Source organism: Megalobrama amblycephala, linkage group LG2 (genome assembly GCF_018812025.1).
Source record: "Megalobrama amblycephala isolate DHTTF-2021 linkage group LG2, ASM1881202v1, whole genome shotgun sequence".
Lineage (NCBI taxonomy): Eukaryota > Metazoa > Chordata > Actinopteri > Cypriniformes > Xenocyprididae > Megalobrama > Megalobrama amblycephala.
The window spans coordinates 34,761,101-34,786,723 of NC_063045.1; the positions used below are offsets into that span (position 1 = coordinate 34,761,101).

The window sequence follows — 25,623 nt, forward strand, 5'->3', positions numbered from 1 at the left end:
TACAAGCATAAAAAAAATAAACATACAAATTAAATAAACAGTGCTTTTTGTTTTTCAAGTCTTAACAGTATTCAGGTACAGAAATTAAATAATCAAATGTAAAAAAAAACATAACTGTATAGTCTTCACTGTATAAATTATATAAATATAATTGATCTTTGTTACAAAAGATTTTGTTGATTGACATTAATGACACAGCAGGAATATTAGGCTGCTGTCACTTTAAGACCAAATACACGGATCCAATATAAGTGAAAGTGATGTGTAGCCAAGTATGGTGTCCCATGCTCGGAATTTGAGCTTCACCCATCCAAGTGCACACATATACACACACGCCCCCACAAAAACCGTCAAAACACCCGGAGCAGTGTGCAGCCATTTTTTGCTGCGGCTCCCAGGGAGCGATTGGGGGTTTGGTGCCTTGCTCAAGGGCACCTCAGTTGTGGGTAATAAAAGTGAAAAAGAGCATTGTTCATTCAGTCCCCCCACCTACATTTCCTGCTGGTACTGAGACTCAAATCCGTGACCTTTGGGTTACAAGTCTGACTCTAACCATTAAGCCACAACTGCCCCTTAAACAGTATATATATGATATGCATCCATTTTCTTTCTCAATTGTTTAAGTTCACATAAGCCATAAGTAAATGTGTTTATGAGGATACTCACCGAGATGGGCGTTTTGACATAATTTTGCGCGTATGTGTCCGTTCAAGCACAAATAGACGTGGAAGAGAACGGAATTCGGTGATGCCGTGCTGTCTGTGCTGCTCTTTGTGCGTGCACAGAAAACAGCGCTTGAGTTCTGAATTGAGTTCTCTTTTACGTTGTCTTATGCTCGAATGGTTTAAAATCGCTTGAATGTTTATACTTGACGGCACATCCTGCGATGTGACAATCACGGATGCGCACATTGCAATATCAGTGCTAAAACAATATATTGTACAGCACTAGTGGAAGTGCAATCAGAACTACAGCAAAAACAAAAAAATTAAAATTACTGTCACCCAGACATGTCATATGACTTGAGAAGACTTACAATATATTGAACAAATAATAATGAACTTTTATGGTGTTTTTTCTCCCTTTTTGACCCCATTTCCCTTTATTATGGAAAAGAACAGCATGAACATCCTGCCTAACTGAGTGAACTATTCCTTTCAGTCTCACACTATATAGGTTGACGCTGTGGCCCAGTGGTTTGCGCACGTGCCGACGCATTGAGCAATGGTGCTCATGTAGGAAATTTGTGTTTTAATCTGGCTTGCAACATTTCCTGTTCCTCTGCCCTGTCTTTGTAATCTGTATCAATAAAAGAGGTAATAAATCAGCCCTTTTTTGCATATCTTCAGCTGACATTGATATAGTATGCCATAAACATGAGGATGATCTGTTTTGTAGTGTTTTGATAATCTCTGCCAATAGGAAAGTGACCTATGTAATGTATGTCAGTTGTTTGTACTTTACAGCAATTCGAATAAATAGAAGAATTGTCTTCTCTTGAGTAATAAAATTAGTTTCTTCTAGGTACGCCTGTCCAATTTTGAGCTAAACTACGTAAATGAGATTGGAAGGTTTTTCATTATATGACGCTAGACGGTTTAGTGACTGGCCCACGTCTTTCCCTCATCCAACTGTTTCACCAGCTTCCCTCTTCCAGCCCACCAGAGTCCAAAGATCATCCACTGTTTGCTTTCCGTCTGTCCCTGGACATGCTATGCTGTAAAATCCCTCCGTTTCCTTCAAGCATACGCAATCGACCAATCATTAACCCTTTCCATAGGGCACAACTGCAGCTGTTGGCTCCATCCAGCCCTAGCTGGAAACCTCTTCCTGACGTCAGGTTACACCCTTAACTTTCACCTGTACTCTAAGTAGGAACCTGATTTGCAGTTGCATTATGGGAACTGTAGTGAGGTTCTGCATGTCCTTTTCCACGCATGTTTATGGGGTGGTGGTTTACTCTGAAACTTTGCTGTTTCTCTAGGGATCCTGGATGGCAGACGTGTGACTCAGGTATGACACCTTCAGCTGGTGCAGCTTTATCATTCTTTACATGTTTAGTGAGTTTTTGAGGGGGTATGTTGATCTTGTAAGGTTTTCTTTTTTTAAAACAGAAGGTTTTTCACTCATAAAGTACAGTAAGTTACTTATTTACAATAGCTAAAGGCAACTGCAGTGCAGTGTGCTTTGTTTAAAAATACTGAACATTGTAACAAGTATATGACAAACAGCATATATCTGTGTCAGTATATACATAGAGATGAATGTAGATTTGTCAAAAGCGAAGAGATAAGGTGGTGAGTTTTAAGGTGTGCGTTTAAGGGTGTGTAATTTTCCTTGTTGACTCTTGAATATAGATGGTGAAGGGTCGAGTGTTTTCCTGGTGTCGAGGGGAAACCGGTCTCTAGACCGACGCCATTTACCGCCAACATTAGTTATGGTCATTGAACTTTTACTTGTCAATGTCGCACTTGTGTCACACTGATAGAATATAACAATTATAGATGTTTTAGATGTTGTTTTAGATGATTTAGAACCTAAAAAAGGCCTTCAAAAAGTCATTTTTGAACTTAGTAATGTAATAATGTAGCCTTCAAATGTATCATTAGGGTGGATATTATATATCAAAATATTAAGCAAATGATTTTATCTTAAGTCTGTTGGTTTATTAACATATCACAAATGATACAGTCTCACAATACCCTCCATAATGCCAGAAACATCAACACTTTTTATGTTAATGTTATAGCAGCCACAGCTTCAAGTTTTTAATAATAAATGTAACAACATATAATAATAATAATAATAATAATAATAATAATGTAATAATGGGGAACTTTATATTGCAGTGTCATTATTTTCTAATGTTAGCATTTAATTTGATCATATGCATTAGGAAAGTTAAAATATTTTTGAGAACTTGTGTTTGAAACGTTTGATGCTGTTATGTTAAATATATTTTGCCTGGAAATAAGTGATTTCACTTTTAAAACTTCACAGCGATTCTTTACGTGGGTGTTGGCGATGTGTTGACTTATGAGCGATCCCAGTTTAAGATGGGCCATGATAATATTAGATTAGATAAAGAGTGAGATGAAGGTATGTGAGTTTGGTCTAATGTTCAGGGTTGTGAGTGGCTGTATACAACACTTTTCGCTGGTTTCACAGGGGTCAGTTTTATTGTGGATGGGGAAAGAACTCATTTTAGATAAAATATAGCCTTTTTAAGATACAGTATTTTTATGTAATTTTTTTATTTTTGACATGTAGATAAAAATATGATCATCTAGAGGCATCTAATAGTAATTACAAGAATTATTTATCCTTATTTAAGATCGAGCTGAATGTCTCAGTGTTATATGAGCAAATGCTTACATCTATGGAAATGGCTGTCAGGTAAATAATATGAGATCAGGAAGCACGGCTACATGTGTGTGTAAATACATGCTCCTCTCATCAATAACCTGTGCTGATAAGACAAGAGCTGTAAAATACAATGAACTTTCTGCCAGTTTATCATTAACCACACTAACAGAAAGATATCATAATGCATTACAGTGAGACTCTATCCAACCTGCCGTTTGTCGGATTTTAATGTAGGTTTTGTTGGAAGAGCTGTAATGTAAAATGGCCTCAACTGAACTGTAAGACTAATGAACCTGAATTATTACAGAAAACTCCTATAGACTGTTACACGTAAATATGGTCGCATTTATTTATTTTCAGGGGATTTATCTTTTTACTTGAATGAGGGAATATTTTTTTATCTTTAAATCATATAAAATTGTAATTTATCAGTGACAAATAATTTATAATATCCATCCGTGACCCTACATACCAAGCAGTTGGATAGATGGATCATTTTTAATAATAACAATAAATTAAATAATTCAAATAAATTCTCAATTCAAACAATTATCATGACTGTTACCTATTAAATCAAATGGTGGCACTTTACAATAAAGTCCCATTAGTTAATGCATTAACTAACAATAAACAATACATTTGTTACCATATTTATTAATGTTAGTTTATTGTTCATTGTTAGTTCATGTTAGCTCCGGTCCATTAAAGAATATTAACAGACACAACTTTTGGTTTTAATTTGTAAATGTTGAAATTAACTAAGATTAATAAATGCTTTAGTAGTAATTTAATTGTTAGTTCATGTTAAATAGAACCTTACTGCAAAATGTTACCAATCAAATTCAACAAAATCAAAGATCATAACACAACAGATCATAGTTTATACAGTACAGTACTACGTACCGCTGCATTGTACACAACTGACCGGCCCCTATTTGAGATTATACAACTCTTTATTCTATACTAGAAGATCCTGAAGCAATTTCAAGTTTTGTAGTTTTTCTCGTGTTTAATGTTTTTAAGAACTATTTAATTTAATTTAATTTAGTTTTATTTTATTACTTTATTTTTTGATATGTGTTTTCATGGTTTGTTTTCTCTTTATCAGCGTGATGATTTGATCACAGAAACATGGGTTCCCTGCTGTCTGCTTGTGGAATTAACGTGAAGAAAAAGAAAGTAGAAGGTATAACAGCTACACTGCACACACAATTTGAAGCTTGAAATAAAACTTTCTGGTTTCATAATGTTTTAAATAATGCATTTTTTTTTCTTCCCCCCTCAGAGGAGAGGCATTTGCGAGCAAATGACAGAGAATTCAACCTGTCATTTAAGTATGCGGTGAGTAGGAATGTATTTACTTGTTTTAAAGTGCCCTTATTATTTTAAAGGTTCCATTTTTTATTTATTTTTTGGCCTCCTACAATAGGTTTACATGTATCCAAGGTAAAAATAATATATTTTTTTCAATGGTCAATGCACAATTGAATGGTCAGATGGCTATGTCTGTTGTAAATGGTCTACTCTGCTTTGATTGGGAAGATGGCCCAGTTTATAGAGGGTATGCATCGACGTCACTTTCCCGCCGAAAACGCGCTCCCTCAGCTGGACTGAGGGCAAAAGAACATGCTGCGTAACTGGATTAATATGAGAAACGGCGAAAACGCGAGTAAAACTAACGAATTACCCTAAAGGTTGGACTCGAAACAAGTGTTTCTTACAACTTGTCAAATAAACCTAATCCATGGATATTGACATGCAGCCAGGAGTCGTGTTTCCTGACATTTATATGTGCCTGATTTGACGCCGGGGAAATACATAAAGCATATCTGGCTGTGAATATTTTATATAACTACAATATCGGTAGGTTTAAATCTGCTTAATCACTTATATCAATGTCATATCGTCATATTGTCGAGCCCTAAAACATATATAGTTTTATAGAAGTTTTTCACAGTGTTGTTTATTTACAAACACCCAATTATGCATAATATAAGATGGAAAATATTTAATTGATGAGTCGTCAACATATATATAACAATACAATATATAAGGTATGATTTTACCTCAAAATCCAACAATTCGACACAAAATGATAACTGCAAATCCATGTTTCTTTGCCTGAAGTCCAGCTGTTTCTGTGACTTGCAGTGATCCATTTGCTTCTTTTTCTGTTGCTTTCTCTAGTTTTTAAATATATACCTCAGGGTTTGTGTCAAATCTATTTGTACAGTCAGCCGCAAAGCTCTTTCCCGTTTTGAATGTGTTTTGTGTGTTTTTCGCGACATTCACGCTGAAAACCAATGCTGCTGCTCAGTCTTTTGCCTCTCAGCGTCCGTAACCGCAGTCCTAACGGTCGACGGTGACGTCACGTGCATACCCTCTGTTCTGATTGGTCTACCCAGGCTGCGTTCAGCCCCGACAAAACGTTGCAAAACATTTTTTAAACTGAAACAGTAGTGTTTTGATATTGCAATGCAATAGTTGTCTTATAATATCTTCAATTGTTGTGTATACTGAGCTGCAGCGGACACATTTGTAAACGACTTCACATGGACCCATTGTGCGAGCTGTCTCTTTAATACAGCATTGTTCATATACATGTTGCTGCTGATTGGGCTGACAACTTATCTCAAACACCGTTTCCAGGAAACATGTCGTTAAATCTGGAAACCTGTTTGCGCACCGGTTTGAGCTTGAATGTGCCCCCAGTCTGCTGTAATTGCTCTACTCTGCTCTGATTGGTCAGTTGGCTCAGTCTGTTGTGATTACTCTACCGCTTACAACCTTTATCTTTTATGCTGCGTTCACGCCACCTCGTATTTACTGGAATCTTGAGATGACAACACGTGAAGTTATATTCGGAGCTGTTCACGTCCTTTGACTGGGAATTATGCATTTCTTTGGCACCACTATCAACGCCTAATTGAATCTACAGCGGTCAGGTGGTACAGTGGCCACGTGGTACATGTGGGAGTTTTCAGAAAATTCCCAGCTTACAACCTGTAATTACGAGCTCTACGAGGACATGGACACTTTTTACGAGCCAGAATCTCGTAGTTTGGAATTAAGATATGGCGTGAATGCACCTTTACATTCACAAACATCTATATTGCACACTACATGAAAGCTAATAACTGAAAAATACATAATAGGAGCACTTTAAAGGTGCCCTCGAATGAAAAATTGAATTTATCTTGGCATAGTTGAATAACAAGAGTTCAGTACATGGAAAAGACATACATTGAGTTTCAAACCCCATTGCTTCCTCTTTCTTATGTAAATCTCATTTGTTTAAAAGACTTCCGGAAAACACGCGGATCTCAACATAACACCGACTGTTACGTAACAGTCGGGGCATACGCCCCCAATATTTGCATATATGCCAGCCCACGTTCAAGCATTAGACAAGGAAAGGCAGTATTAACGTCTGGATCTGTGCACAGACAAGGTAAGCAAGCAAGAACAACAGCGAAAAATGGCAGATGGAGCAATAATAACTGACATGATCCATGATAACATGATATTTTTAGTGATATTTGTAAACTGTCTTTCTAAATGTTTCGTTAGCATGTTGCTAATATACTGTTAAATGAGGTTAAAGTTACCATCGTTTATTACTGTATTCACGGAGACAAGAGAGCCGTCGCTATTTTTCTTTTTGAAACACTTGCAGTCTGTATAATTCATAAACACAACTTCATTCTTTATAAATCTCTCCAACAGTGTGTAATGTTAGCTTTAGCCACAGAGCATAGCCTCAAACTCATAGAGAATCAAATGTGAACATCAAAATAAATACTTTACTCACATGATTCGATGTATGCACACAGCATGCATGACGAACATCTTGTAAAGATCCATTTGAGGGTTATATTAGCTGTGTGAACTTTGTAAATGCGCTGTAATATAGTCGAGAGCTCGTGAGGCAGGGGGCACGCGATTTAAAGGGGCGGCGACTGAAAAAATCAGTGTATAGTTAATGATGCCCCAAAATAGGCAGTTAAAAAAATTAATTTAAAAAAATCTATGGGGTATTTTGAGCTTAAACTTCACAGACACATTCAGGAGACACCTTAGACTTATATTACATCTTGTGAAAAAGCATTCTTGGGCACCTTTAAAAACATTTCAATTTTTGAAGCTTATTGTGTGCATTTCTTATGTGTGTCCTTACAGAACAATGCCATCAAGACCTCCAAGTACAACTTCTTCACCTTCCTCCCTCTCAATCTGTTTGAGCAGTTTCAGAGACTGGCCAATGCCTACTTTGTTTTTCTTCTCATCTTACAGGTTACCAGTCAAATAGAAACTAGATTACCATATTATTATCTTAAAATTGTGCTCTGAAAACACAAAAGCATTTTTTAAAATAAGTTTTATAAAATGAGAGGAATTCTAACAGACTTCATCATGTTTGTGTTGTACAGCTGATTCCTCAAATCTCGTCTCTGTCCTGGTTCACTACTGTAGTTCCTCTGCTGCTGGTGCTGTCTATAACTCTAGCTAAAGATCTCTCTGATGACATTGTGAGTCTACTTCCTGCCCATGTCCAATACAGACAATAATGTGACTGTCCCTTCATATGGTCTCTCTGTTGCCTTGTGTTTTATGTTCACCCTACAACACAGACCAGACACAAGAATGACAATCATGTGAACAACAGAAAAGTAGAAGTGCTTATTGATGGAGAGTAAGTGTTTAACCTCTGTGTGTATGATGTTACTTTTATCATAGTTTTTTTCCCAAATATAGCATTTTCCCAAATATATTTGACAGTGAATTAAATGTCATGTTCTCAAACAGATTGAAAAGTGAAAAATGGATGAATGTTCAAGTGGGCGACATTGTCAAGTTGGAAAACAATGAGTTTGTCACGGTAAGTTTATAGTTTGGTAACACTTTATTTTACAGTGCCGTAGTTACACGTTACTACATGTACTTACTGTAGTAATAGCAGTAAATTATGCATAATTATAAGTAAATTACCCTAAACCAAACCCTAACCCTAACTGTAACTCTATAGTAAATACATGTAGTTAATGAATAGTATTCAGTACTTATTTGAGTAATTACAATGTAACTACGGCTCTGTAAAATAAAGTGTAAACTATAGTTTTGATATTAAAATCTACAATTTATTTATTTTGATAAATTTATAATACACTAGCTGGTGATGTAGCCAGAACAGTGTTGTTATTGTAAACTATACAACTATTAAAAGTGTTTTCGTTGAAATAAATCTGAAACAAAATAAAATATGTACTGTAATATTAGATGAAAAACTTAAAGGTTAAACTTATAAAACTAAAACAAAATTGGGAAATGTTGCTTTGGCAGCTAACAAGTTAAATTCAATTTCTAAAACTATAAATAAAAATGACAAAAGCACAGCGGGAAACCCTTAAAGTGCCTTATTGTACTAAAAACAGTGAAAGATAAAATTTATAAGTAAAAGATAAAATTCAGTATACATCTTATTAATGATGCATACTTATAGGCACGCAGATGAGTTCAGAATATGAACAAAATGCACTAAATGGTTCCGATTTTTCTAATGGTTTTCTATGGAAAAACACTTAATGTGAATCTATATTGTGTTTATATTCTCGGTTCATCTATTTGCCTGTATGTAGTATAGATCATCAATTATGTGTATATTGAATTTGGTCTTTAAATATCACTGTCTTTCAACATTAGTACTTAGTACAAACCTAGTAAAAATGACTGGCGGGCAATGGAGGAAAGCCTTGTAAAGCTGTGATGTCACATGAAAACTATGAATTACCAAGATTTGTCCAGTGCAAAAAACATGATTAATTATTTTATAAGTCATTACAACTTAAAAAAAATGAACTCTGTTTTTTTTCTTTCCTGTGTTCTAGGCTGATCTGTTGTTGCTCTCTAGTAGTGAACCTCTCAACCTCATCTACATTGAGACGGCTGAGCTGGACGGGTCAGTAACTGAGCATGTGCATGTAAACATGGACTTCATCTGTAATAACTGTGTACCAGAGCCATCATCAGTCTCTCTTTTCCTATGCCTCACAGAGAGACAAACCTGAAGGTGAAACAAGCTCTGACAATCACAGGAGACCTGGGCAATGACATCCAGAGACTAGCAGCATTCAATGGTGAGTGACACATGCTCATAATTTAACTGCATGATATCAGATTGCTAGGCATTGCTAAATGGTTTCTAAGGTGTTCTGAGTGGTTGCTAGGACATTGTTCAAATTTAATTGTAAAAAAGCATGTCTACTGTTTAGAATAAAATTTGTGTTTATAAATTCAGAGCTCTACATTTGTATTCAGGATAACTTACTATATTTAGACAAAATTTGTCCCTGTTTGGTGTCTGCGTATTAATTATATACTGTATGTCTCAGGTGAGGTGCGCTGTGAGCCTCCAAACAACCGTCTGGATAAGTTCACAGGAACTCTGACGGTGGGAGGAGAGACATTATCTCTGGATAATGACAGGATTCTGCTCAGAGGATGTACTCTCAGAAACACAGAGTGGTGCTTCGGCCTGGTGGTATTTGGAGGTGCGGAATCATACTGAAAATGGGCGTATTAGGGCCAGTTCACAAAGAATGCGTTTTTTCTGTTAATAACATGAGATGCAGGTCAGTGGAACGAAAAAAGCGCCAGGTCTAGAAACGCGTTTTTAAAAAGTTTAACTCATTTTAAAGGGTTAGTTCACCCAAAAATGAAAATTCTGTCATTTATTACTTACCCTCATGCCGTTCCACACCTGTAAGACCTTCGTTAATCTTCAGAACACAAATTAAGACATTTTAGTTGAAATCCGATGGCTCCGTGAGGCCTGCATAGGGAGCAATGACATTTCCTCTCTCAAGATCCATAAAAGTACTAAAAACACATCGAAATCAGTTCATGTGAGTACAGTGGTTCAATATTAATATTATAAAGCGACGAGAATATTTTTGGTGTGCCAAAAAAAACAAAATAACGACTTATTTAGTGATGGCCGATTTCAAAACACTGCTTCATTAAGCTTCGGAGCATTATGAATCAGCGTATCGAATCATGATTCGGATCGCGTGTCAAACAGCCAAACACGTGAAATCACGTGACTTTGGCGCTCCGAACAGCTGATTCAACACGCTGATTCATTATGCTCCGATGCTTCCTGAAGCAGTGTTTTGAAATCGGCCATCACTATATAAGTCGTTATTTTGTTTTTTTTTGGCGCACCAAAAATATTCTCGTCACATTATAATATTAATATTGAACCACTGTACTCACATGAACTGATTTCGATGTGTTTTAGTACCTTTATGGATCTTGAGAGAGGAAATGTCATTGCTCCCTATGCAGGCCTCACGGAGCCATTGGATTTCAACTAAAATATCTTAATTTGTGTTCTGAAGATTAACGAAGGTCTTACGGGTGTGGAACGGCATGAGGGTAAGTAATAAATGACAGAATTTTCATTTTTGGGTGAACTAACCCTTTAACTTGAGCGCCGCATTTTTAGAATTCCATATCATGCTCAAGAAGCTGCAAAAGACGCGAGAAACAACAGTTAAAGATGTCCATCTAGCACATGTTTACATTGAAAAACAATGGAAAAGTAGCACAGTGGAATGAAAAAAACGTGTTCTGTGTGAACGTCCTCTTATGCTTATATTCAAAGGGCCAGTTTTACAAAACAGTGCAAATTAGCATGAGTAAATTACCACAATCCCATAAAAGTGCAGATGGGAGTGGAAAGTTCTGCGGGTGATCTACAGAAAATGCACAAATTTAAGAACACAGATGCAGAAGCTCATTTCCATTATGACCAATGCAATCTACTAAAAGCAACGATAACGTCTTCCTCTAGCATTCCAAATAAATGTTCTCCCTTCTACCATGTGCTGCACTCTAAAAAAAAAAAATGCTGGGTTAAAAACAACCCGAGTTGGGTTGAAAATGGATAAATGGGTTCATTTTAAGCCAGCCATATAGGAATTTTTAAACAATAGTTGGGTTAAATAAAACTGCCCAGCACGTTGGGCAAACATTTAACCCAACTGCTAGGTCAAAACAACCCAATCGCTGGGTTTGTACATTTTCAACCCAACCTATTTTGTTTTTGACCCAGCATTTTTTAGAGTGTGTTCTGTTCTCTGCAGTGCCTCCTCCTACAGCAACTATCATAGCATTCCAAGCACAAAATGGTTGAAGATATGCTTTTTTGGGGGTGTTAAATAATGGTGCAAATACCAGTAATTGACTATGCAAACCTTAAATCACGTTGCAAGATTTATTTAAATACTCTCCTCCTAAGAATTCTGCATCTAAAAAGGAAACTCCTACATATGCAGTAAGGTCAGCCATATGTCTGTGCCTTTTAATTGCTAAATTTTCACCATGTATCTTTAATAAATCCCGACTGTAGTTTTTAAACACCAAAACTGGGTTTGCACTGGAGCTGTAATGATGGGTCAGCAGAATGTGGATCCATTTGCAGCTTTTATTAAAGGACTTACAATGCAGACAAGGCAAAGGCAGAGGCATAAATAGGGACAGGCAATGGTCGTGGCAGATGGCAGACAAACAGAGTCAGGGTACAGGCAAGGATCAGGGCAGGCAGCAACACAATCAGAGTCCAGGAAACAGGCAAATATCAGGGCAGGCGGCAAAGGGTCTCAGGTAGTGATGGGACATTTGAACCGAGGCTTCGGAGCTTGTGTCGAGCATAAATGGGCGTGCCAGATGAAGCGTCGATTCGAGGCTTGTGTTGGGAATGTAGAAATCACGTGACCGATGACAAACGAGGCCTCGGTTTGTGTGGAATACGTCATCGGTTCGGTTTGAGTGTCGCTTCCGGATAAAGGGGGTTCGAAACACACGCCACCATGTGGGTGTTTCAGGAGTAGTAGAACCAGAAGTAGTAGTAGAATGTTGGAGAGTCAGAGTTAAAGAGTTATGTCATTGTTATTATAGTATTATTAGAGCTATATTATTACATTAAATTAGGTTATATTAGGTTTGTATGGTATAATTTATGAATAATTAATTATCTGTGTGTGTGTGTGTGTGTGTCTGAGCCAGTTGTCTCTGCACAAGTAAAGTCAGAGTAAGATACATATTTTATTTTATACCCAGGCAATGCACAAATGTCTGTTCAGGTCATAGGCTCAGGATTAATTTTGTCTGCTATTTCTTTGCACAGTAGCTAGGTGTCACTAGTGAGCAATGCTGAATGAAGCTTCAGGTAATGAACCTTTTGGTGAAGCAATGGGTTGCGAAGCCTCAGTGCTTCATGAGGCTTCATTTGCCCATCACTAGTCTCAGGGAATAAACAGTCCAAACGATAACAGGTAACAGTCCACGGGAAAACGCTCAGAAATCAAGTAAAAAAATCAAGACTTTGTGATGTATGTGTGTGTGTGTGTCTGTCTTAAATAGTGTGAGTGTGATGCAGTGCAGGTGTGTGTGCCATCAGTCCCAGGAATGAGGGCCCATGGGAAACGTAGTCCGAATGACAACTGATCAGTATTCCGGTGGTGGCTCCCTCTGGAGGTCTGGAGGAAGGGCAGTGGGAGCCACATTCGTGAGAGAGCCCCCCCCGTGAGCGGCTCCAGATGGGAGGAAGCAGACGCCGGGGTCTACCACGTGGTCGAGGTGCCGGTCTCTCCGGGTGCGTCCGATGAAACTCCTCTGTGAGTGAAGGGTCCAGGATATCATCCGCATTGACCCAGGATCGCTCCTCCGGGCCGTACCCCTCCCAGTCGACTAAGTACTGTAGTCTCCTACCCCGGTGCCTGGAATCGAGCAGCTCTCGTACTTGATGGCTTCCTCGCCTTTGATCATCAAGGGTGGGGGGGTGTGGACCTCGGCTCCCTCTGGCTCCCCTCTTGGACCCCCGGAGGGTTTCAACAGCGAAACATGAAAAGTGGGAGAAACACAGTAATTAGCAGGCAAATCTAAACGAAATGATACTGGAGTTATTTGTTTGACAATTTGAAAGGGCCCTACAAACCTGGGACTGAGTTTTCTGCATGGAAGTCTTAGCCGCAGGTCTCTAGTGGACAGCCAAACCCATTGTCCCACGGCGTACTGGGGATTGTGTAGTGCCGAAATCAATGGCTATATGAGACCAGGGACATTGTGGAATGGGCAATGGTTGTAACAATCCGGCTGGCGCTTGATGTGATGCTCTGGTGGTTTGACAGAGTGAACAATTGGTGATGAAGCGGGTGGTGTTGGATAGCATGGAGTCCCACCAGAACCGGTTTTGCAGCAGATGGAGGGTGGCTGTAACACCCGGTTGACCAGAGCTTGGGAAGTCGTGCACATGATGAAGTAGTCTGTCCCGAAGCTGTGCTGGGACGTAGGTGCGGTTCGTTGGGCATGTTAGAGGAGGCGTGGTCTGTTCGTTAGCATGTGTGATCTCTGTGATAATGTCCCACTGAACTGGGGCGAGCAGTAAGGTGTCAGGGATTATGTTCTCTGCGTTCTCTGTCCGTTCCACCTCCTCATGCTGCCATGACAGCGTGTCCACCTTGGTGTTTTTATGTCCGTGCTGAAGGCGTCCACTTCCACAATAAAAGGGAGTTTGGGGTCTGGATGAGGGAGAATGGGTGCTGTGGTGAAACGCTCCTTTAGCTCTTGGAAAGCCTGCACTGCCTCAGAGGACCAGATGAGACGCGAGGACTGCCGCTTGGTCATGGGCGTTAATGGGGCTGCAACGCCGCTGAAGTTCCGTATGAACCGCCTGTAGAAGTTGGCAAACCCCAAGAACCGTTGTAACTCTTTCAGTGTGCGAGGTTGTGGCCATTCCAGTACTGCCCTCACCTTATTGTCATCCATGGCCACGCCCTCCCGGCTGATAACATAACCCAGAAAGGTTGTGGAGGTTTGCTGAAATTCGCATTTCTCGGCTTTTGCATATAGTTTATGTTGTATCAGTCTCTGAAGTACCGCTTGTTTGTGCTGAACATGTTCCTCGAAGGAGTTGGAATAGATGAGGATGTCATCTATGTAGACAATGACCCAGCGATTGAGCATGTCACGGAAGACGCCGTTAATGAAAGACTGGAAGACAGAGGGACTGTTGGACAGCCCGAACGGCATGACGAGGGTCTCGTAGTGACCAGTGGCTGTGGAAAAGGCTGTCTTCCATTCGTCCCCTTCTCTGATGCGGATTAGATTGTACGCACAGCGGACAATCATCCAGCTTGGTGAAGTATGCAGCTTGTCTGAGTTGTTCAAGGGCTGGGGGAACCAAAGGCAAGGGGTACTGGAACTTGACGGTGATATCATTTAGTCCACGGTAATCGATACAGGGTCTTAAGCCGCTGTCTTTCTTCTTGACAAAGAAGAACCCTGATGCTGCTGGTGATATGGACGGGCGGACCAGGAAGCAGGTCGATGGCACAGTCACCAGGACGATGAGGAGGTAGCTCGGTGGATTTGTTTTTACTGAATGCCACGGCCAGATCTGCATATTCATCGGGTATGTTAAGTTTTTCAGTGTCAGTATCGTGGAGTGAAACAGCTTGAACCGGCAGGGGAGTGATTTGTTTCAGGCAGCTTTTATGGCAGTTAGCGCCCCAATGTACAATCTGGCCATCTTTCCAGTAAACGTGAGGGTTATGAGTTCTGAGCCATGGGAGACCAAGGATCACAGGGTTGTTGGGTGAGTGAATGACGTAAAAGCGGATTTGTTCATGGTGAAGGGCTCCTACTTGCAAGGCGAGTTCAGCTGTGATATGGACCACTCTGCCTCCGCCGATGGGCTTCCCATCTAGCGCCTCCACTGTCAACAGGGAATTAACAGTCTGTTAGAGAGATGTTATGATCTTTGATGAATGAGTCTGACATGAAATTTCCAGCGGCTCCAGAATCCAGCAGAGTGTGAGTGGATAGACTTTGGCCATTAACGGTAATCTGGATTGGAAATTTGAAGCAGTTGGAAGAATAGTTAGAGTGATGTGGAGAACTCACCACTTTGGAATTGGAGGACTGAGGTCGTACGGGGCAATTGATCTTGACATGGCCAGCCTGACCACAATAGAGACACAAGTGTAGTTGTCGGGAAGTAGTGGGGTATAGCCGAGTTGCATGGGTTCCAGAGCAAGACTGGCTGAGGCGGATAGCTGGACAGGGTGTCGGTTCGTAGCAGGTTGTCAACGTGAATGGCAAGTTCAATTAAAGCGTTGAGCGAGCTTCCCTCATCCCGGCATGCGAGTTCGGCTTGCAGATCCAGTGTTAGACCCCTTTGGAACAGCAGTTTTAAAGTGTCCTTAACCCAGTTAGTTTGAGCGGCCAGAGTATTAAAGTTCAGCGCTTAATCGGCTGCTGTTTGTTTACCTTGGCTGAGAGAAAGTAACTGATCGCCAGCGCTCTTGCCTCCTTCGGGATGTTCGAAGACTTCTTTAAAGTTTCGCAAGAAATCCTAAAAGGTGGGGAACACGGAGCTGACATCTCTCCACACCGCGGTGGCCCAATCCAGTGCTTTGCCAGTGAGTAAGGAACACACAAACGATCTCCGACTGGATTCGGTGGGATACAGAGACGGTTGCTGGTTGATAAACAGGGAACATTGGAGATGGAACCCCTTACATCTGGCAGGAGTGCCGTCTAACTTTTCTGGGAGCGCTAAGCGAGGATTGACTGCAGGGGAGGCCACGAAACCTGGATTGGCGGGAGCAGCAGGCGGCGGCGTGGTGGCTTCGGCAGGACTGAATCGGAGGCCTTGTAGCGTTTTCACCAGCTCTTCGGTAAGGGAAGTCAAGCGGTTGAGTTGATGTTGATGTTGTGGGTGGGTGGGTGTGGGTGTGGGTGTGTGTGTGTGTGTGTGTGTGTGTGTGTGTGTCTTAAATAGTGTGAGTGTGATGCAGTGCAGGTGTGTGTGCAATCAGTCCCAAGAATGAGGGCCCATGGGAAACATAGTCCGAATGACAACTGATCAGTATTCCGGTGATGGCTCCCTCTGGCGGTCTGGAGGAAGGGCCGTGGGAGCCACATTCGTGACAGGAGCAAGCTGTTAGTAAATCTGGCTCAAAATTTCTCAGATTATAATATAGTTTAACAGCTCTGTCCAAATCTGGCTAGGTCCTGACACTAAACTCATGCAGAACTCTGGCAAATCCATCTTCAAGAGAACCAGCATTGATCACCTCATGAATGTCCTGGTGATATTTGTGAGTAGATTTGTGTAAATATCTTTAGAAATATTTTGTTTTGTGTTTGTGATGTTTCATTTCAAATCCTGTTCATTTGTTTGTTAGATTTTTGGTTTTCTGGCCTTCATGTGCACCATCTTGTCCATTGGGAATGCCATTTGGGAATACCAGGAAGGGAATTCCTTCATTGCCTTCCTCCCCAGGGCTGATGGGGCGAATGCATCTCTCTCAGCATTTCTCACCTTCTGGTCCTACGTCATCATCCTCAACACTGTAGTGCCCATCTCTCTCTATGTCAGGTCAGAAGTTATATTAACTTATATTAAATCAAAATGATCTGGTTATTTGCATGCATATTACATATCTTCAATACATGGAGTTTAAAACATCTGCATATATTATGTTATAATGCATTTCATTATAATGACAGACAGTGAGGTCAAAACGTCTTAGACCTCATACAAATCTTGGATTTTATTATTATTATTTTTAGATGTATTTTTGCTAAATTTTAAACAATTTTAACAAAACAAGTTATGATGCAAAATGAAGAGATACCAAATACATCAATAAAATTATGAAATTCAGGTAAATATTTTAGTTAAACCTTAATTATGCTGATAATATATTTTATAATGAAAGAAAATTGTTTGAAATTCTAAAAATGCTGGTCAAACTTTATTTTAGGTCACCTTAACTACTATGTACTTAACCATTTGATACAATATACTTATCATGTACATACATGTTGGTGCATTTATACTTTCATTTAAAGTACTTGCATTTAGTTATCATTTGTAGTTACACTGTTAACTTGACTCCAAGTCGTAACCCAACCATTTCCCCAAAATCTATCTAAAAATTCTATCCCCTATAATCCTAACCCTAACCTTACTTCTAAACCTAACCATATCTTATACTTTTTAGCAGTGAATGTGGGAATTTTCCTGTTGGTATTTAATGTTAGTACATAATAGTTAAGGCCACCTTATATAAAGTGTGATCAAAATGCTATTGATCTTTTTTCCCCTGTCAATAGTGTTGAGATCCTTCGTCTAGGCAACAGCTATTTCATTGATTGGGACCGTAAAATGTACCATGTCAAGAGTGACACACCAGCCCAGGCCAGGACAACCACTCTCAATGAGGAGCTGGGTCAGATCAAATATATCTTCTCTGATAAGACGGGAACCTTGACCCAGAACATCATGACCTTCAACAGGTGCTCCATCAATGGAAAATCATATGGTAAGAGCTCAAAGAGCTGTCACATTGCATGTAACAATTTTAACTACAAGGTATACACTAATTCACTTGTTTTTACATTCCTCAGGTGAGGTTGTGGACTTTGCCGGGCAGAGGGTTGAAGTCACTGAGGTTAGTGGTTACAAAATTGACAATATATTTCTCTTAAATATTCACTTGAGTAAAAAATGATTTTAGTGACTCCCCTAAGAATTACTTAAAAAAAACAACAACACTTTTTTCCTTACTCATTCTTTCCATATTCTTCCCCGTTTATAGAAGACAGAGAAGGTCGATTTCTCCTGGAACTCTCTTGCCGACCCAAAGTTCTATTTCCATGACCATAAGCTGGTGGAAGCGGTGAAGTTGGGCTCTCCAGAGGTCCAATCCTTCTTCCGACTGCTGGCGCTCTGCCATACTGTCATGCCTGAGGAAAAAACAGAAGGTGAGTGCCACCTACAGCATGCTCTACAACACTGTTAGCTATTCACAATGGATTCTCAACACATCTATACACAGATTGCACTGATTCAGACAAATCTGGTACAATATACAGTATATCTCAATATACAGTATATCTGTATTAGTGTTTTAACAATTTATGAATGCATCCATCCATCTATTTACACAGAACAAAATTATAAACGCAACACACTTGTTTTTTCCCCCATTTTTCATGAGCTGAACTCAAAGATCTAAGACTTTTTCTACGTACACAAAAGGCCTATTTCTCTCAAATATTGTTCACAAATCTGTCTAAATCTATGTTAGTGAGCACTTCTCCTTTGCCGAGAAAATCCATACACCTCACAGGTGTGGCATATCAAGATGCTGATTATTGCACAGCATGATTTAGACAGATTTTGTGAAAGTTTCTTATTAGCACACATATTACTAGGATATTGGCGGTTTATTAGTACTTACAAAGCAAATATTAATGCCTTATTCTGCATGACCATATTCTACATCTTTTAATCTTTAATTCCTATACTTAACTACCTTACTTAATAAGCAATAATTAGGAGTTTATTGAGGCAAAAGTCAGAGTTATTAGTGAGAAATGGACCCTATTCTAATCTATATGAAGACATCTGAACACTATCTTTCTCCACAGGAGAGCTATTTTACCAGGCTCAGTCTCCAGATGAGGGGGCTCTGGTCACCGCAGCAAGGAATTTTGGCTTCGTATTTCGTTCTCGTACCCCAGAGACCATCTCTGTTGTGGAGATGGGAGTTCCTACCACCTACAAGCTACTGGCAGTGCTGGATTTCAACAACGTCCGCAAGAGGATGTCTGTTATTGGTGAGACCATAAGCTGAATTAAGCAGTACAGTAAAAAATTCTGAATTACAACAATCTCCAGTACAATATTGTCAAGTATATGTGCGTTTCTTCAGTTCGTAATCCAGAGGGCAAACTGACACTTTACTGTAAGGGAGCCGACACAATTATCTTCGAGAGGCTGCATCCATCGTCCACCAAACTCATGGAGGTCACCACAGAACACCTTAACGTGAGTTACATTTGTGTTTCCATGAGATTGTGTCAATGTCTGTGTGAGTTTCTCATGTTTGACTAACACAATCCCAGGAATATGCTGGAGAGGGTCTGAGGACACTGGCTTTGGCCTATAAGGACTTAGATGAAGACAAGTTTGAGGAATGGAGAGAGCGACATCATGAGGCCAGCACAGCACTGGATGACCGCGAGGCAAAACTGGATGCTATTTATGAAGAAATCGAGAAGGATTTACTGGTAAAATCACCATCACACAGAATGCTAAAGCGTTGCTATGGTGTTTGCTTCTCTAGATGTTCCTCATTCAATGTAAGCCATTGGGATTTCTCTTATTTCTGAGTATTTATTTTTATATAAAGTATGTTTTTGTGTGCGTTCAGCTCCTTGGTGCTTCTGCAGTTGAGGATAAACTTCAAGATGGAGTGCCTCAGACCATTGAGCAACTCGCCAAAGCTGACATTAAAATCTGGGTGTTGACAGGAGACAAACAGGGTGAGTTCACTCATTCATTTACCATAAATTGAGCTTTTAATGGCAGTTGAACTTTCTCAAAAGACCAGCTTATGTCAAGCTGGTTTGGTGCTGGTCTAGTTGATATTTCCAGCCACACATCATGCAAATCATTACAATGTCCCACAGAGACGGCTGAGAACATTGGTTACTCTTGTAATATGCTTCGAGAGGAAATGAAAGAGATCTTCATAGTGGCCGCCAACACAGCAGAGGAAGTGCGAGAGGAACTTGTGTAAGTTTCATCTCTCTATCTCTAAACCAGGGATCTCTAGTCTTGCTCCTGGAGGGCCACTGTCATACAAAGTTTGTTGAGGCAAGTCGGAGCTAAGCTCTGCAGGACAGTGGTTCTTCACGACCAAGTTTGGACACCCTTGCTCTGAACCACTTCAAATGGATCACATTTGAAATTAAGTGATCCATACTCTGTGTTCAGGAATGCCAGGAAAAAGATGTCACCAGAATCAGGAGATGAGCCACCCATTCAGAAGAGTAGACTTCTGGGTAAAAAATCTCAGGTGTTGGATGACGAGAAGGTCGATGGGGAATATGGACTGGTAATTAATGGCCACAGTCTGGTAAGAGAAATCTAACCTTGGTTAATTAATTGAAAAGAAGGAAACTCTTTTAATCATTGTGTCTCCCAATATTCTGTGCCCAGGCATTTGCTCTGCAGAAGGACATGCAGTTGGAGCTCTTGAGGACCGCATGTATGTGCCAAGCGGTCATCTGTTGCAGGGTCACCCCTCTTCAGAAAGCTCAAGTGGTGGAACTTGTCAAGAAGAACAAGAAAGCAGTGACGCTAGCTATTGGAGATGGAGCCAATGACGTCAGCATGATCAAAAGTGAGTGTTTCTCACATAGAGAGATGACATGAGTGTGAAAGACATGGGAAGTGATCTGGGAAGAGTAAGATTATATGCACTTATAAGAAACAATGGGTCAGTGACAAAACTGGGAAATTTATGACATAAACAGTATATGTGTAAACTTAAGACAAGTATGCTAAATCACTTACAATAACTTACTTGTCTGTTTAAAAACTCCTCATGACCTCTATAGCTGCCCATATTGGTGTTGGCATTAGTGGGCAAGAAGGCATGCAGGCGGTTCTCTCCAGTGACTTCTCCTTCGCCCAGTTCCGTTACCTCCAGCGCCTCCTGTTGGTACACGGCCGCTGGTCCTATCTGCGCATGTGTAAGTTCCTGCGCTACTTCTTCTACAAGAACTTCACTTTCACCTTCGTTCACTTCTGGTATGGCTTCTTCTGCGGCTTCTCTGCACAGGTGAGATGGAAATATTTGAAGTCACATTTGTCATATGTCATAATAACTGTGCCGAAATGTACACCTACCTACCATTAGTGAATACTGAGTTTAATTTCAGTTCAGCAATTCTGTGTACTGTAGTTGATATCATTAATTATATTATATATACAGTCCAAGTGGAATGCTTATATTTACATTTACATTCTAATTTAAAACAAATTTAATTAAATTTTAAATTAAATTACATTAACATTTATTTTTAATTTATATTTTTAAAACGTTTTTTTTGTAATTAAGTTAAATTAAAAATGTTTTAAAAATAATTATAAATTATACATTATCATATTACATATTTATAAAATTATTCATATAATAATTATATATTTCATTATAATATAAGTATTCATTATAATATAAATTAAAAATTTAAATGATCACATTTTCACTCAAATTTAATTATTAAATTTGAGTGAAAATGTGAATAGAAAAATTAATTCCATGAATTTCAGAATGTTTTAGCATAAATTCTACAAATTACCCAGCCAGTGTGTTCTGCTCTTTCTACAGACTGTGTACGATGAGTGGTTCATTACGATCTACAACCTGATGTATACGGCTTTACCTGTTATTGGACTCAGTCTCTTTGATCAAGTATGTCATCATATATCAATATGGATTACCCTGGATGAGCATGCTACAGTGTCATGAAAGTTAATTCATTCATGAATATGTGTGCATGTGCAGGACGTAAATGACCGCTGGAGTTTCCAGTACCCCCAGCTTTACGCTCCGGGACAGCTGAACCAGTATTTCAGTAAGATGGCCTTTGCGAGGATCCTGCTGCACAGCTGCTACAGCTCACTCATCCTCTTCTTCGTCCCTTGGGCAGCCATGTGCGACACTGTCAGAGATGATGGCAAAGACATTGCAGATTATCAGTCCTTTGCCCTGCTGGCGCAGACCTGCCTACTCATTGCCGTCAGTGTTCAGGTAAATTCTCATTCAGCACTATACTAAATAAATAAATAAATAAATAAATTGCACAACAGTTATTAACGCATATTCATGTCTTATACTCAAAAAATTCAGTTCATATTGGACACGCACTGTATAGTGACCCCAAAATTATTTGGACATATTTGGCAACCTAACAACTACTTTTTGTAAAATGTTTTACTAGAAAAATGTGTTTTGTATTTCATACATTTATTAGTGTGGCTTGAGTGTCCAATAGTTTTTAGGTCACTGTACTGTATACACTACCGTCAAAAGTTTGGGGTCGATATGATTTTTAAATGTTTTTGAAAGAGTTTTCCATTGTTTAACCAGGTTTAATTTTTTTAAATTAAAAATACAATACAAATTTGTTAAATAATAATAATGTAAAATAATGTACTCATGCACACAAACACCATGTTTATGTGTGTTTAAGCTGGGTTTGGACACTTACTATTGGACAGCAGTGAATCAGTTCTTCCTGTGGGGCAGTCTGTCTGTGTATTTTGCCGTCACCTTCACCATGTACAGCAACGGCATGTACTTGATCTTCACATCCTCTTTTCCTTTCATTGGTAAGTGTCCATCCATCCCTAACCACATCTGCTCATTCTGCTATTTATGTGTGTTTTAAATGGCTCCAAATGACTCAATCTTTCTCAGGCACTGCAAGAAACTCCCTAAACCAGCCGAACGTATGGCTGACCATCTTACTGACCACCATATTGTGCTCACTGCCTGTGGTGGCGAAACGGTTCCTCTTCATCCAACTCAAACCCACTATCAACGACAAGGTGGGTGATTCAACCAGTTCCTTCAGTAATACAATTTCTTTCAGTAATATAATTTATCAGTGTTGTTGTACTCGATACCATAGTGTGAGACCATGGGCTCTGAAACATTTAGACCCTCTTCTGGTCTCGGTCTTGACAACAACATTGCAATATATGAACCTAAGAGACACAAAATTGAATTGGTTTTTCCATAAGAATATCGTGTGATGGCCCTTGATCGGCATCACTCACTCCTTTTACTACTTTTACTGTAGTAGTTAGTAGTAGTAGTAAGTAGTTATGTTGTAAAAGTGCATTCAAAATCTTTCAGGCAATGCGTCAGTACTGAACAGGATGACAATGTGAGATCTTCCTGCCTTTATGAGTAGAACGCATGTGTAGAATGAGTCAGAGCTGTGGGATGCAGTGGCTCGGCTGCTTCACACTGAGGTGTAATGTCAAGGTTATTTCTGGAATCCATGATCAGTGGGGTCATAATCTCATGAGCAGGAATCATTCATAAACATAATTTGAGTCTCATTCTTTTTCCTTCTTCCTGTTTCTTCATCCACTCAATGTTTACTGTATATTTTCTTATATCTTTCTTCCATTGTACAGGTGCGGCATAAAGTCAGACAGGCCAAAGCTGTCCCTCTGCCGCCTCCTCGCAAATTCCCCCGGAGACGAATCAGTACACGGCGATCCGGTTATGCTTTCTCTCATGCCCGTGGTTATGGAGACCTTGTCACCTCTGGACGCTTCCTGCGTATTCCAGTTAAGACCAGACCACCTCTTTTCCCCCACAGTGAGACGCCGGTGGCTGACAGCACACCCCAGACATATCGAACCATATTCGAGGAGGCTCAGAGTCCCTAAAGGCCCTTATTCTATTGTATATTCACTTGTTAGGACTTACTGTCAAGCTTCAGCATTGGTAGTATTGCGTAATAAAGTATTCTTAGCTGGGCTTAAAAATATTTCACATAGGAATAAGTGAGATGAAGTGAACCTGTGAAGCTTTGAATAAGTAAGATGCTGTTTTTAGCTGTGATTAGTAGCTGAAAATCATGTCATAAAACTTGAAGTTTCTTAATGTTGTATTAACAACACATACGCACACATAAACACTTCACACGCCCACATGGTTCCTATTAAGACCAGAGGACATAAAATATTAATTTTAGGACATTAGAACTGTGCACACATAAAGAGGCCTAGAGATTATTCAAGAAGTGCTATTAATTGTGTATGACAATTTTGTAGATGTTTTGTATGTTTCTTTTTTGTTGTTTTTTGTCAATTAATATTTGAAATGGTCTCCAAAATGCATTGATTTAACATTCTACTTTATCATGTTTTGTACAAAGATGCAAATGTGCCTTGATTAGTGATATACAATAAACTTTAAGAAAATCCTTTTGTATTTTATTGTATTTGTCTGATAGTTTTATTTACCAACAGCTAAACAGTTCAAATCTATTTTATGAGTATATTGTAGTAATAAATGTACAGTACTGAGCTCAATGCATTTGTGGAACAAATACTTTAAGCAATTCATTCAAATTCATTGATCATTCTCCTTAAAATTAAGTCTTTAACTACTATGTAATAACATTTCATCATTAGATACAATGTGCTTATTGTGTACATACATGTTTTTAAATTGTTCTCAATGCATGTATAATTACGGCTATAATTAATGTCTGTAATTACATCTATACTTAAACTGTTGACACTTCCCTTACACCTTAACCCACCCCTAAACCTACTCATACCACCAAACATCACCTAAACTTACCTGTTTTCCACCTCAATAGCAACAAAAGTGTTTTTGTTGTTCTTTGTATTTTCTTATAACGTCTCTTCTGGAAACTGCATCTGTAAAACCACTTCGTAAAGCTAGTCCTTACTGTAATGTTACACAGTTTTGAGCTTTCTTCCAAGTATGCTGACTGATAAACATTGACATTTGATTGAGCCCAGTGCTCTGATTATCATCATGTTGTGTTCATGTCCATATCTAAATGAAATGACTACAAGACTTCCCCTGGAAAAACAAGGCTCTTTTTGTCATGGTTTTCTGCTTGAGTGCACTGGATGAGCATGATGAAAATGTACTGAATGATGTGAAGCTCTGAATGATGTGTACTCATCAACCTATGCAAAACATTACATGCAGACAATTATATTTACTGTACAGTTGGTTAATATACTACTCGGTAAACAAGGGTTAAAATTCAATTTTCCTTTAGCATATATTAGCTTATATAATGTATGCTTATATAATATGATAAGCTATCTACAGCTGTTCTTGATTCAAAACAGTGGCATACAAATATTTTTGAGACATCTTATAGTTATGCTGATTTAGGTCAGTAGATTAACAGAAAAGCCAGTGAGCTTTTGTGATATATAATCTGATGAACTTCTTGTTGTTTACCATGTGTTGGGTGGATACAAATATGAGCTTTTCCTCAATGGGTTGTTGAACTGAAAGACAGAGGCAGTCAGGCAAAAGAATTTAGCCACCTTTCCTAGCAGTGCCTACACCAGAGATGAGGAAGGCAGACGACACACACACACAGACTGGAAAACACTGGAGCTAACTTGGAGACACAGGATACAGGTAAGTAACGACAGGAGTCCTTGAGGTAAGCATAGAGGTAAGTTCCTTGATGCGAGCGAGACCAGACAATGTGAGTGTAGCGAATTAACTCGAAGGGGAAATATTAATAATTATTCATAACTCATTATGATTATTATGATTAATCATTAATTATGATTAATTATGAATATGTAAA

The 25,623-nt window shown here is 39.2% G+C and overlaps 1 protein-coding gene across 2 annotated transcripts; it reads left to right on the plus strand.

The window, feature by feature from the left end:
- The first annotated feature begins 1,823 nt into the window (after positions 1–1,823).
- LOC125256607 (phospholipid-transporting ATPase ID-like) lies at positions 1,824–24,245 on the plus strand. 2 transcript variants are annotated; one of them, XM_048172752.1, is made up of 29 exons: positions 1,824–1,840; positions 1,985–2,013; positions 4,475–4,552; positions 4,652–4,707; positions 7,546–7,659; positions 7,797–7,895; positions 7,998–8,059; positions 8,173–8,245; positions 9,252–9,322; positions 9,418–9,500; positions 9,756–9,914; positions 16,441–16,529; positions 16,617–16,810; positions 17,551–17,759; positions 17,845–17,888; positions 18,036–18,201; positions 18,871–19,059; positions 19,155–19,270; positions 19,348–19,512; positions 19,656–19,767; positions 19,915–20,020; positions 20,222–20,363; positions 20,447–20,630; positions 20,848–21,071; positions 21,621–21,704; positions 21,798–22,043; positions 22,486–22,624; positions 22,713–22,843; positions 23,441–24,245. In XM_048172752.1, the coding sequence occupies exons 3-29, from the start codon at positions 4,498–4,500 to the stop codon at positions 23,696–23,698; spliced, it is 3,570 nt and encodes a 1,189-aa protein (XP_048028709.1). In that variant the 5' UTR covers positions 1,824–1,840; positions 1,985–2,013; positions 4,475–4,497; the 3' UTR covers positions 23,699–24,245. The 2 variants fall into 2 exon arrangements, with proteins under 2 accessions (XP_048028709.1, XP_048028700.1); XM_048172743.1 differs by lacking the exon at positions 1,824–1,840 and having other exon boundaries at positions 1,873–2,013.
- The last annotated feature ends 1,378 nt before the right edge of the window (positions 24,246–25,623 follow it).